The sequence below is a fragment of the Xenopus laevis genome, chromosome 9_10L (genome assembly GCF_017654675.1).
Source record: "Xenopus laevis strain J_2021 chromosome 9_10L, Xenopus_laevis_v10.1, whole genome shotgun sequence".
In the NCBI taxonomy this organism is placed as follows: domain Eukaryota; kingdom Metazoa; phylum Chordata; class Amphibia; order Anura; family Pipidae; genus Xenopus; species Xenopus laevis.
Genome location: NC_054387.1, coordinates 117719024 through 117733081, shown reverse-complemented (window position 1 = coordinate 117733081; position 14058 = coordinate 117719024). Strand labels below are relative to the sequence as shown.

Below are 14058 nucleotides of genomic sequence, written 5' to 3'. Positions count from 1 at the left end.
AATAACGGGGCCCTGTACAACAACATTTTCTGGGTCCGCCCACCCCAGCCCCCAAATCCCACCCCAGATCCCATCACAGTTAAAAGACCACCCAGACATCAGCGCTAAAAAAGGGTAACCCTCCCACACACACAAGTTATAAAAGCTATTGATGGTCTCGGCCCCTTTATACGTTAAAAATAAACTGTGGTGCCAGGGCTCCCCATAAAAGTATTTTTTTAAAAAAAATTGGTGGTCAGGGCCCCCCTACAAGTTAAAAAAAATAATTGGTGACCAGGGCCCCCCTATATGTTAAAGAAAATAAACATTGGTGCGAGGGCCCCCCATAAAAGTTTTTAAAAAAAACATTGGTGTCACGGTTGGCCTTACAAGTTAAAATAAATTGGGGCCCCAGAGAATATTTTTTAAAAGAAACATTGGTGGCAGGGGCCTTTAGAGTATTAAAATAATACATTGGTGGCCAGGGGATTAAAAGAAATATAAAAACACACATTGGTGTTCAGTAGAATTGAACTTGTGGCTTCAGGACTTCGCCACCTATCGTGACTTTGGGGATTTTCACCGCTTCAGGACTTCAATTTCAGATGTTTTCGTGACTTCAGGTCTTTTCACCTCTTTGGGACTTCAGCTTCGGATATTTCCGTGGCTTCGGCTATTTTCGCCGCCTCTGGATTTCGGCTGTTCGGCTTTCCGGCACTTTGGAAGGGCAGCACGGCTTCGGCGCTGTCAACGGGGGCCCTTTCAGCACTACCAGGCCCCCCTTCAGGCCTTGACAGGGGATAACCACCTACTGGTCACTTCGCAAAATCCTCCAGTAATATGCGGACGCTGCCATGTGTAATTTTGCCACAAGAGGGCAGCCTTCCAATAGCACACAGTCATAAGCTCATGTCTTCAACCTGCTTTTCTAATGCTGCCCACCAGAGGTCTCAACAGACCAAGTAAATAGGGGAAAGGCAATCTGTCAAGGTCACATTTATAAAAGATTCATACGATGTAGTGGGTATTGGGGATCAACTGCAAACAGACTCAGCGTCTCTAGGGCAATACTGTGATTTAAACCTGCACAGAGAACGGCAGGTATCAGTATGGAGAGCTAGTGTAATGCTTATATTTGTAAAGATTCTCATTCATCCAGGTCATGGTATATCTGTAGAAATAAGTCAAATCAACTGGACTTGCCTAGGAAAAAAACTCAGAAAGTCCAGTATATTTTAACTTACTTCTACAGATATAGGGTAATGCTGGTCATGATACATAAAACAGCATCACTGTCTGCAGAAAGCCAAAATATTGTTTTTTATGCAGTTTCCTTGTCACCCACTAGGGGCGCCACCTGTCCAGTTCTGTACATACGGTCAATACATGTTCAGTCCTATGGTAAATACTGTCCTTGTGTGGCCTCTCTGCTCATCAGGGGGGGCACAGTAAGAGTGGTTGCTCTGACTGTGGGGTCTGTGATGCACTTTTAGAATGTAAGCTTCTTGAGCAAGGTGCTACTATCGAGACAGACTTACTTTCACATTTCATCCCCTGGTGGATGAGGCCGTAGAGCAAAGAGCCGCAGTGGTCGCAGAACGTCGGGCTGGAGTACGTGTGGATTCTGAACTTGTGTTTGCTCCGGGGGTCCTGGGGGAGGAGACATAAGAGTAGAAATAGGCTCAGCACAGAGGCAGTGTGGGTAAATAACACACAATTGGCACACGGATGGGACCTTTGTCCTTGGAATCAGTACCAGCATTGTTATACTATACTGTCAAATATATCCTTATTATACACAAAAGCCATCAATATCTTGTAAATTATATCCTTATAAAAGGTGAGTTCTGATGTCATCAGTTATAAACGGTGAGTTCTGATGTAATTTCTGTCACATGACTCACTGAAACTTGTGTATTATAATAAATAAAGTACCCCCAGTTGTAAAATATGAGGATATTAGAAGTTACCTCGGAGTTCCATGACCTGTATAAATAGGTCTTCGGCCTCGTGCTTTTATATGGTCATGAAACTCCTCGGTAACTTATAATATCCTTATATTTTACAAAAGGGGGTACTTTATTCACAATATAATACACAAAAGCCATCAATATCTTGTAAATTATATCCTTATAAACGGTGACTAGTGATGTCATCAGTTATAAACGATGAGTTCTGAAGTCATCAGTTATAAACAGTGAGTTCTGATGTCATTTCTGTCACATGACTCAAACTTGTGTATTATAATAAATAAAGTACCCCCAGTTGTAAAATATTAGGATATTAGAAGTTACCTCGGAGTTCCATGACCTTGTGCTTTTATATCCTCATAGAACTCCTCAGTGACTTATAATATCCTTATATTTTACAAAAGGTGGTAATTTATTCACTATATAATACAAAAAAGCCATGAATCTCTTGTAAATGATATCCTTATAAATGGTGACTAATGATGTCATCAGTTATGAACAGTGACTAGTGATGTCATTTTTGTCACACAACTCACTAAAACGTGTGTATTATAATAAATTAAGTACCCCTTGTTGGAAAATATGAGGATATGTCCATGACCTTCGGCCTCGTGCTTTTATATGGTCATAAAATATCCTTATATTTTACAAAAGGGGTTACTTTATTCACTATATAAGCACCGCTTAGTGATGTCATCAGTGAGAACAGGCTCTTAGTAATGTCACTTGTGTCACATGATTGGAATTTGCATATATTAAATGCACCATATGACAGCTAAAATCCTTTTATATTACAAGAGAGGGTAGATTAGTCCATCTCTTGTCTCATCCTCCCAGATGGTGAACTACAACTCCCAGAATGCCCCTAAACAGGCTGAGACTGAGGCTACAGAGTGTGGGCAGTCACAGAGCCGGGCACATTAATTACACACAGGGAAGCAGCATCAATAATGAGTGAGCGCGGCACATTACTCGGCAGGACACAAACGCACTTCATTAGGCAGCTCTTTAATGGCTCACGCTGCAAGACTCTCACTCTCATCTGTAGAAGCACAGCATGAGGGGATCTTTTATTTACGGAGCCGGCCCTTTAAGGCAAGGCCTCATTGTGCACAATATGCCTGCAACGGCCTGAATTAAAGGGACCCAATCACCTTTACTATTATCACCGACAGCTTTCTGTGGGTCACATTACAACTCACAGTACAGAGAGAGGCACCAACACAGCAATATATAGAGGTCCCTGCATCCATTAACCCCCATTTACCTTCAGCTCTTGAGTATTTTATATGGACCATGGGAATCATTATGGCAGCTCTTATTTAGAATGAATCAAGAGGAATCTATATGGCAGTTCTTACTTAGAATGAATCAAGAGGCATCAGTATGGCAGATCTTATTTAGAATGAATCAAGATGAATCTATATGGCAGCTGTTATTTAGAATAAATCAAGAGGCAGTTCTCACTTTGTCAGCAGCAAGCAATGTGGCAACTCCCACCTAGCGGGGCCATCATTAGATATCAAAGACATTTTATTTGCTGCTGATGTGGAATAAAAGCCGCTTCTTGTCTGTGTGTTGGAAGGAATTAATAAAATGTCTATATCATGGCTTCTTCAGCCTCCTCCTCCCACATGCTGCTACTCTCCAGCAGACTAGGGGTTAATCATTTCTCTTTGAAATCTTGCGTATTTCGTGCAAACGGTGCAATCAGCTCATGAGTCGCATGTTCCACGCAGCAGTGCTGGGCTCCCTCTTCCCATACAATATCTGCCTAATAGACCTGAAATACTATCACAGCTCCGGCACAGGCTGCAGCAGGACTGAATACACAAAGCAGAGTGAGTCTGGAGTCCGGATATTAATGTGGGACTTTGTCAGAGAGGGAGGGAGCTGAAGGAGAACTGGTGAGTGTTCATGGGAATAACTATGAGGCTGTGGGAAGAATCACTAATGAGATGCAAGAGTGGAGCTGCCATACACAACACACAGAGTCATTACATTGCAATGGACATTCCTGTGGGCCATAAAGCTTTGATTTCATTGCTCAACCTGCAGGTGGCTGAAGAAATCCAGTTACTGATTGGTCTTTACTGCGGCAAAATGGCAGCACCCGCTTATAAGTATAAAAGCTCACACCGGAGTTTTTTTCTGCGTTTCGCTTTCTTTCATTCATTCGTAGGGGAGCACAGGAATACACACACTCAATTATTGTGAAGGGGGCTGTACTCACACAGACGCATGTAAGCTCCAAATGCAGGTGAAATGCAACATGCTGCGTCCCACCTGCGTTTGACGCTTACATGCGTCTGTGTGAATACAGCCCCCATTTAAAATAATTGAGTGCGTCTACTCCTGCTCCCCTACGGCTGAACGAAAGAAAGCGCAATGCAGGGGAGCACAGGAAAAAACGCCCATGTGTAAGAGCCCTAAAGATAACTGAGGGTGCTCTTTGCACACAGTGCGGCTAATTTATCAACACTGGGGAAATTTGCACCTGGCCAGTTACCTATAGCAACCAATCGAAGCTTTGCTTTCATTGCTCAACCTGCAGATGGCTGAAGAAAGCCAGTTCTTCAACCGATTGGTTGCTATGGGTTACTGCCCAGGTGAAAATGTGCCCATTGTTTATAAATGAGCCCCACTGGGTTTATCCTGCTTTGCTGAATATCTGAGGGGGAAAAAAAGAGAACAAACCTGAGTTAGTCATAGAATGTCTTTCCTCTCTTAAAGGATAAGTAAACCTTTAAAATAAGTGAATGTAAAATTAATGAGGGTACTTATCTACGCACTTTTGCAATGTACATTCATTATTTATCTTCTTTTAATACTAAGATATTAAGGGATACATGTACTGTTAATATGAATGAATTTTGTTACAACAGCGCCACCTGCTGGTCATTTTCCGACCCGTCTGACCACCGAGTAGTCAAGGAAGTTGTCAGGAGAGAGAAAGAGGCTGCTCTGATCAGGGGCGCTCCACCAATGAGGTGAGTTGAGACACTCGCCTCAGGCGGCAGCGCCCCCCTGGTTACCAGGGGCAGCAAAAATGCCGCTCATGGTAACTAAGAGCCGAATTTCCGGTTTTCAACCCGGAAATTCGGCTCTTCTAGTGCAGAGAGCGCAATTGCGCTCTCTGCACTAGCGTCGTGCAGCGCCCCGACCCCCTCCTGCGCAGAAAATGTGAGCGCCGTGAGGAGGGGTCGGGCGGCAACAGAAGGCCGCCTCAGGCGGCATAAAGGCGCGGATCGGCGCTGGCTCTGATGTTCTTCTGCTTAGGAAAGATCTGAGAATGGTTTATAATTCTTTTTCTAAGCAGAAGAACATCAGAGCAGTCTCTTTCTTTCTCCTGACAACTTCCTTGACTACTTGGTGGTCAGACTGGTTGGAAAATGACCAGCAGGTGGCGCTGTTTAACAAAATTCATTCATATTAACAGTATATGTATCCAATAATATCTTGGAATTAAAACGAAATAAATAATGAATGTACATTGCAAAAGTGTTTAGAAAAGTCCCCTCATTAATTTTACATTCACTTATTTTAAAGGTTTACATGCTGCAGTGGTGTGAACAAGTGAAACCTGGAGGCTCTCTCAGCTCTGTTATTGAATGATATACACAAAGAATGAGAGGGCTGTTTATTGTGGATAGGAAGGATCCTGCACCCCCTCTCCCAGCCCTTCTCTACTGCTTTCAGGCAGACTAAAACCTATCCAAGTAATTATAACGGCTGAAAAAGCGGGACAGAGGTGGTCTGCTGAGTCGGAACTAGCGACTCTCCCTTTATTTACAGATCTGGGACTGTTGCTGCCAGTTTCCTTTCCTTTTAATTCCTTTAAACACTTCCTCCCAGAGATAAGTGGTGTCATGTCTTTGCTGGCGAGAGCGCCGGGGTCAGTGTAATCTGCCGAGTTCTGGAAACGGTAATTAAACATTCCAGCAAAGCCCTTAATAGGCTGGAGATGAGCCAAAGACAGAGTGGAAGTGATCTATGAGGGTCTTTGAAAGCCATCCTGATAAACCGCACCGAGTAACTTAACTGCATTTAAAGGTGAACTTCAACTTCAAACACAGTTTTTTTGCCAAATAAAAGAAAATCTACTTCTAAGCAACTTCCCCATATACATTCATTAAAGCTTTTCCTTGGTGTTAAAGGTATATGTAAATGTGATTGCTGTTGAAAGCAGCGAGTGTCTGGCCATTGCTGTTGAAACAATGTATCAGGAGTCACTTCTCCTCCAGATCGGTCAGTCAGCTGCCTTTTGATAAATTGTTCCAGGTCAGACTCAGAGAACAGAAATGGCCAGACACACGCTGTTCTGAATAGCAAATACATTTACCCATAACCTTAAAACCAAGGGAAATCTTTAATTAATGTATATTGGCAAGTTGCTTTGAATAACATATTTCTTTCATTAGGCAAAAAACTGTTTTGGGGTGGAGTTTCCCTTTAAGGACATACTCTGAAACACATGGAAAAAGAAACTCAAAATTAGAGGGCACAGGCTCTTCCTTTGGTAGTGCCCCTCCCTGCATTAAAGGAAAACTATACCCCCAAAATGAATACTTAAGCAACAGATAGTTTATATCATATTAAGTGTCATGTTAAAGAATTTTACCAAACTGGAATACATATTTAAGTAAATATTGCCCTTTTACATCTCTTGCCTTGAACCACAATTTCATGATGGTCTGTGTGCTGCCTCAGAGATCACCTGACCAGAAATACTGCAGCTCTAACTGTAACAGGAAGAAGTGTGGAAGCAAAAGACACAACTCTGTCTAATTGGCTGATGTGACCTAACATGTATGGTTTGTTTTCTATTTATGATTACCCAATGGCACATACTACTAAAAACATATATTATTATGAAACAGGATTATTTACACGAAGCAGGGTTTTACATATGAGCTATTTTATGCAATATCTTTTAAATAGAGACCTTCATTGTTTGGGGGGTATAGTTTTCCATTAACATTATTGATTTAAAGGACTAAAAACCCTTAAAGGACAATTTGACGCATTTTCCCTCTGGGCATATTTATAAAGGTGTGCTAAAAAGTGGTGTTAGAATACATCACAGGCTGGCATTGTAACGCCGCTCTACGCTGCATGAAATCAAGAAATCACACGTAATTATAAAGCTGTTCGTGGAATTCTGGTGTAGGTGCAGCCGAGTGTAAAATTCCGGTGTGGAAAGAGGTGTTACAGTCGCAACTTTCCAATATACATAAATTACACATTTTCAGTGGGTTTTAAAGCAATCTGTCAATAGATCTGTCCTTGCCTTCTGATTATCTGTACTTGTGGTTTTGACTTTGGAAAGTGTGGCGGAAATAAAACTGATCAACAAGTCTGTAAAGAAGCGTGAGTGGCTGATTTTGGCTACCTTGTTTCATTAGTCGGAACCAGCAGGGCAGAAATTGTAAAGTTGAAAAAAGTAGGATACAAGCTAATGGTATACGTTGCTTTGGCCTCTGCGTCTTTTCTCCAACAGAGGGCTTTGAGACTGATTGTACGACTAATAACAAATTTGACTGCTGACTGCACTGAATTCTGTGAAGCCATGCAACATACATCTAAATAAACAGATTTGGATTTAATATAGGTCTGGAGGAGGCCATCCTAGTCTGATATCCCATGCACCGTGTTGTGCCTGATTCTGAGACTTATACACAGCACCGGATAACACACTGAATTCTATAAGCACAGGCCATTGACTAGAGGTTTTTCAGACTTCTAGGGGTCTTTGTGTTTGTAAACAGAATTTTTAAGGAGTTATCAGATGTCTGGAATCAGTCCTGTATAAACAAGCCACTCCCCCCCCCCCCCGTAGTTGCTGCCTGTGTCTCAAGTTTACAGATAAAGAGAAGTTCCTTAAACAGAGGGACACACTGGACGATTTGTCACCAACGTTTTAAAAAAGTAAATCGCGGCGACAAGACAATCGTCTTTTTTGAACAGACGATTCACAGCGACTATTGGCACAGAGCGATTTGTATCCCATTACTCTGTGCGGTACGTGCTCCACCCAAACCGGAAACGGTTTGTGCTTCCCGCTGTAACCTGGCGTCTTTACGTTCTTGCGTCATTGCGTTCGCATTGTAATTTGAATACAATTGCTGCTACTTATCTGTATGTGTGTGCGTGTCTAGGAGATTTCAGTGCTTTTCTATAAATCGCTCGGAAAAGGGTCTCAGTGCGTTTTGGAGCTACAGTCGATTCACAAACGCGCTGTGGGCACAGGAGCTGGCGTCTTTCATTTGGTTTTGTTCAGAGACAAAATGAGCGATATGTCGCCGCGATTTGCTTTTTAAAAACGTTGGCGACAAATCGTCCAGTGTGTCCCTTACCCTTAGTCACTCCGTGAGTACAAATAATGGGTTAAACTATTCGGATTTGTAATGAAAAGCACATGAACGCACAAAAGCACATCTATGTCAAGTGGTGGGTGGGGGGAAAATAGGCAGAACGTGGTTTTATGGCTGAATTCTTTGGACCGAGCGCCTCTCCATGAGGAGAAGGCAAAAGATTCCGAAATATGCTCAGAATGCAGTAATTGCAGAGACTTGTCAAGTGGAGGTAATTTATTTCCCCGCTGGGCAGTCGCCACTCGCCTCTCATCCATTCTGTACGATGGCATCTGGGTAGCAAGTGTCAGCTCAGAACATCAGGGCAGAGACTGTCAGGACACAGGACACAGGGGTGGCAGTTGTATACCCAATGGGCTTCTAGTTATTAAGGGTAAAAGAGATAAAGGAAACCCTTATGGGCATGGCAAGTAGATACTGTGAGCTCTGCAGGCTGACTGTATGGGCACAATGAATGATTTTGCCCCCCTCCCTATCAAATTCTCTGGAATCCTTCTTCTTATTTATGGCAGCACAAGTAGTACAGTATAGGAGGGAAGAGCCCATTCTATCTTCTTTATCCTGCCGTCAGGATTCAACATCAGGGAGGGGGTTGGAAACCCTAATGATATATTTTGCAAAATAACTACATGTACCACTGTTACAATTTAGGAGCAGTCAGCTCTCTATTCCAATCAAGACTCCTAGGGGTATATTTATCAAAGAGTGAAGTTAGAGATCACCACAGTCCTCTAGAGTGAAATTCTGTCACTTCAATTCATTTCTATGGGATTTTTTAAAGTGTATGGATGAAAGTGAAAGTTCATTCTTTGATAAATACGCCTTTCAAAATCCCATAGAAATGAATGGAGAGGGGCGGAATTTCACTCTAACTTCACTGTTTGATAAAATACCCCCTAGTGTGAAAGAACCTTGGGGGTATATTTATCAAAAAAGGTGTATTTATCAAAGGATGAACTTTCACTTTCCCCCATTGATAAATACTCTTTTAAAAATCCCATAGAAATGAATGGAGAGAGGCGGAATTTCACTCTAGAGGACTGTGGAGATCTCTAACTTCACTCTAACTCTTTGATAAATATACCCCCTTGGAGCGGAGCTGGCCGATAGTGATGTGTGGGCCGACCTGATACCCGCGTGTCAGACAGGTTCGGGTCGACCTCGCTGTTCTGTTTGCTTTGCGACCTTACACTGTTGGCTTCCGGTTTTGTAGGTGCGCGACTGCTCCGCCCCGCCCCATCTGTGACGTCATCGACGGGGCGGGAGGGCGTCGGTCTATAAATGGACGCCGGAAGTCGGGTGCGGACGGGGGCACAGGTCGAGAAAAACACACACCTCGACCCGCACATCACTACTGGCCGAGCTTTCAATGGTACATGTAGTCAGGACCAGCAGTGCAGAGTACATTAAGGAGACATACAGATACTGTACGTTTTATATTTGAACATTCTTTCCTTTATCCACAATGGTATATATAAATTGTGCCACCCAGGGTCTAACTGGACACCGGGGAAAAAAAAAATGGGTGGGCCTGCCAACCCAGACCCAATGCCCACATGCTCGCCCTCCCCCACTACAGCAAAAGTAAGCTAAGGTGTGCGGGGAGTGGGAAGGGACCCAGAGGGGATGTGGGGACCCTGGGGTAGCAGCAATCTGATCGCTGGGAAAAAGTACAATAATAAAAGGTACTCCAGACCATGCTCCTTTACACACCAACCTAGGTGGTAACATCTTCTTGCCAACCAACCCTCATACCACCCTGTGCCACCTATTCACTATATTTTGCATGTGCCAATTCCTGGGTGGTTTCACCAGGAAAATAGAAGATGGCAGTAAGGTTAGAGATTAGAGTCAATGGGGGCGCCTAACAATCTGCCCCAGTCAATCTGACCATTGTTGTCCTTTATCAAGATTTATTTTTCTCTTAAAACAAACACAATTGGCAGTTTTTGGGCACAGAGGACTGATTCCTTCCCCCTACGCTGGAGATAAGGACGCCTGATGATTATATTTATGAGCCACAAATAGGTCACATTTATACAGAGCTTTGCCGGCAACAGACTTTAAAGAGAGACGCGGACCAGAGATCTGCAAAAAACCCTCCAGGCAAATATTTTTTAGATCAGCGGCTAACAGCTGCAAATGGTAAATCCGGCAGTCGGGAAAAAAACCATGACTTTTAACCATTGCTAAACTGATAGCGTTGCACTAAAAATCTAAATTTTCCTATTTTAAAAATACACAAATTTAGAGTCAGGGGGCATATGTAAAATACAACAGTGTAAAGGCAGAATAAGATAAATAATTGTCGTCCAAGTGCGAAGGATTACGAAGAGCAACAAAATGGCTGCAGTCACGCCCAAGTGCAGAGAACACTGTGTATCTGGAGGCGCCTCTCTGGGTTAATCTCAGTATAAGGGATGATCCCCAGCTGTTCTCGTTGTCACTCATCTGCCGCCTTCACGTGCCTCGTATGGTGAATTGTTTTCTTTGCTTTGGGGACAAATGACAAACAGACTGTGCAAAAGCCCGAAGCACGTGAATATGTGCAGAAGAGCAGGTCCCTTTGTCTCTAACCTACCTCTAGACAAGCCACATGATTTATCTTCCACCCACACCTGTGACTCCCTGTTGGATCTCAATTGTTAAACCCATAACTCCCGGCTCCCAGCAAACATCTATCTGGCTGAGGGTGATGGGAGTTGTGGTTACATTTAGTAGGCAATTGAAATATTACTAAATTCATACATATTCTGCTGTAGTGATGAACGGGCCAGCATGAAATCTGTGGGACCCTCGCACAAAATATTCAGGCTGCGGACGTGTTCTGGCCAAGCTCCTTCTGCCACCCTTGCTGCCTTAACTGTGTCCCACTTCCATCAGAGTATAATTTATAGGATATATAAATATAAGCGGACACATGGGCCGGGGGTCGGGCACGGGTATTAAGTGTCGGGTTAGGGTCGGGTGCGGATCGACCTCACTATTCTGCTGTATCCTGACATACAAATAGGGTGGGGGTTAACATTAACGGAACACAGAGAAGCAATCCACTGACTCCCGGGCAAGTCGCATATATTTCCCTATGTGTTGCAGCCTTCAAAGCTCCTTAGAGCTTAAACTCTTCTAAGAAGCTTGATGGCACAGAAGCGGAGAGAGCATTAAGCCTAAATGGCAAGGGTTGTTATCCCCTGCTTCGCTAAACCCTGCACCGGCTCAACAGTTCTACTGATGCTTGGCTAGTGCAGGTATGTCCCAGAGAACTGGAGGCTACACTCACACTCGTGTATGAGGGTGGCAAAATGATTAGAAGTCGTTAGCACTGATATATAACTGATATGTGCTCCCTTTGCCTAGTTCAGTGGTTGCCAAATTATTGGGCTGCCTCCCTGGGAGAGGTTGGAGTATTGGCACAAGGTGGTCAGCCTGAAGGCGAGTTAGGTTGCGGTTTTAAGAGAAAAAAATAGATACTTTTTCGCACTAACTGTCCTTAAGAAAAAGCCAACTCTGACACAAAGGCTGCATCTATTAGAGCTAACTGTCCTTAAAAAAAAAGACGACTCTGACACCAAGGCTGCATATATTAGAGCTAACTGTCCTTAAAAAAAAAAAACGACTGACACCAAGGCTGCATCTATTAGAGCTAACTGTCTTTCAAAAAAAGCCGACTCAGACACCAAGGCTGAATGTAGAGAGACAGAGAGAAGGGGATAGTGATGAGGAACTTGATTGGTGTAGAATTTTTGATTTTGAATGATAATATCCAGACAGTTTCTTATTTCAACAAGACAAAGCTTATATTGAATTTTTGTTTTTATGATATATTGAATTTTTTGTTTTCATGATAGTTCCCCGTTGCAGGTTTAGACCTGGCTAAAGTGAGTTTGTATGGGAGGACGGTTGTGCAATACAGTCCTAGGTATATATATTGTGCAGCATCAGTTGTTATAGAATAAACTCTGCTGTCTTCCACTCTGTGTGCTCTACTTAATTAAAATCTCTTTAGTACATACTGGGTTGAAGCCAACGCAGGAACAGCCCAATATTTACAAGTCAGGCAAATCTCAATTCCGTTTCATTAATCACCTAGACTTTGCTCCAGGAAGACAATAATTAACGATAACAAGCATTATGCCCTGCTGCCAAGCTGTATATTAGACTAATGTAGCACAAGTGAGTCTCCCACACCCCAGACATCCCAGCAACAATGGGAGAAGACATAGTCTGATAAAGGTAAGTGAACGGGGGCTGAACAGGGCCCTATTTGATGTCAAATGTGGTCGGTATCACTTTAAGTGAGTAAAAAATATATTTTAAACATTTGGTTTACGACTTCCTTCTTTATCCTTTGGGGAAAAAAATAGTTTCTGAAGAGCCCGGTCACTGCCTTCAATCTCATACAGAATCGTTCCCCCAGTGCTGTGCTAGCTGTGCTCCTCACCTAGACTTCTATAGGTTTCTTCTCTCGTTCCAGTATCAGTAACTCAAGACATCGGGTAACGGAGATCTAATATCTCATTACATCTTCAGCTGGGTAACCTAGGGTCATTCTATTTACTAGAGGTCTTGCTAAGATAAATGACCCACAGCTTAAATTCTCCGAATGATCAAAAAAGGAACGGCGATGGGCACCAAGTTTCCTTTTTATACCGACAGCCAGAGGTGTCTGGAGCTGAACAAACTGATCTTATAACAAAGAAGAAAGCATCTGTATCCCTTTGCTTCCCAACCCAAAAAATCTTCCATACTGCAGTTCAATCTGAAACCAGTAGAGGGAGTCCTTCATGCAAATTAAACAGCTCCTTAAATAACTGGTAACAATAGAAAGCTAAACCATACATCAATAGAACTCAATCCTAGCAGGATCTTCAACGAAAAAATTTGGAGCTGTTTTTTCTCAAAATGCATCAGTTAATAATGCTGCTCCAGCAGAATTCTGCACTGAAATCCATTTCTCAAAAGAGCAAACAGATTTTTCTATATTTAATTTTGAAATCTGACATGTGGCTAGACATATTGTCAGTTTCCCAACTGTTCCCAGTCATGTGACTTGTGCTCTGATAAACTTCAGTCATTCTTTCTTTCTGAAAGCACATGACCAAGCAAAATGACCTGAGATGGCTGCCTACACACCAACATTACAACTACAATTACACTTGCTGTTTCAGGAATTAAATGTTATATTGTAGAGTGAAATATTTTCAGTGTAAACAGTGTAATTTAGAAATAAAAATTACATCATAAAAATCATGACATAACCCCCTTAATATATCTCCATCGGCTGGAGACAGCCAGTGTGTTGGCCTACAGGTGTTCCATATTGAGGCAGCACTGGGGTATTTGAAATTCGATTAATGTGTTATCCTTTGCAACCTCACTTTCTGTTAATGTTTTGGTGATTTACAACGACCCCTAAGCTTAGCTGCTCAACAGCATCCCAGAACACACTGAGCACGTGCAGTACCACTGGTGACCTAACAGGATCCAAGATGGCGACCTCCTATGGACAACTTTGAAGGCTTGGATCATTACTGTTATAGGGCTGCTTAAAGGGGTGGTTCACATTTAAGTTAGCTTTCAGTATGGTAAAGAATGGTACATTCTAAGCAACTTTTCAATTGGCCTTCATTTTTTCTTTTTTATAGTTTTTGAATTATTTGCCTTTTTCTTTCCAGCTTTCAAATAGGGGTCACTGACCCCATCTAAAAAAACAAATGCTCTGTAAGGTTACAAAT

The 14058-nt window shown here is 42.7% G+C and overlaps 1 protein-coding gene across 2 annotated transcripts in view; it reads right to left on the bottom strand.

Annotated features, from left to right (window-relative positions):
* LOC108701647 (protein kinase C beta type) overlaps nt 1-14058 on the bottom strand; it is a 136569-nt gene that overhangs the window by 42062 nt on the left and 80449 nt on the right. For both annotated transcript variants that reach the window (XM_018236566.2, XM_018236565.2), the window contains exon 4: nt 1518-1629. In XM_018236566.2, the coding sequence (XP_018092055.1) occupies nt 1518-1629 (112 nt within the window). The remainder of the gene's footprint in view (nt 1-1517; nt 1630-14058) is intronic.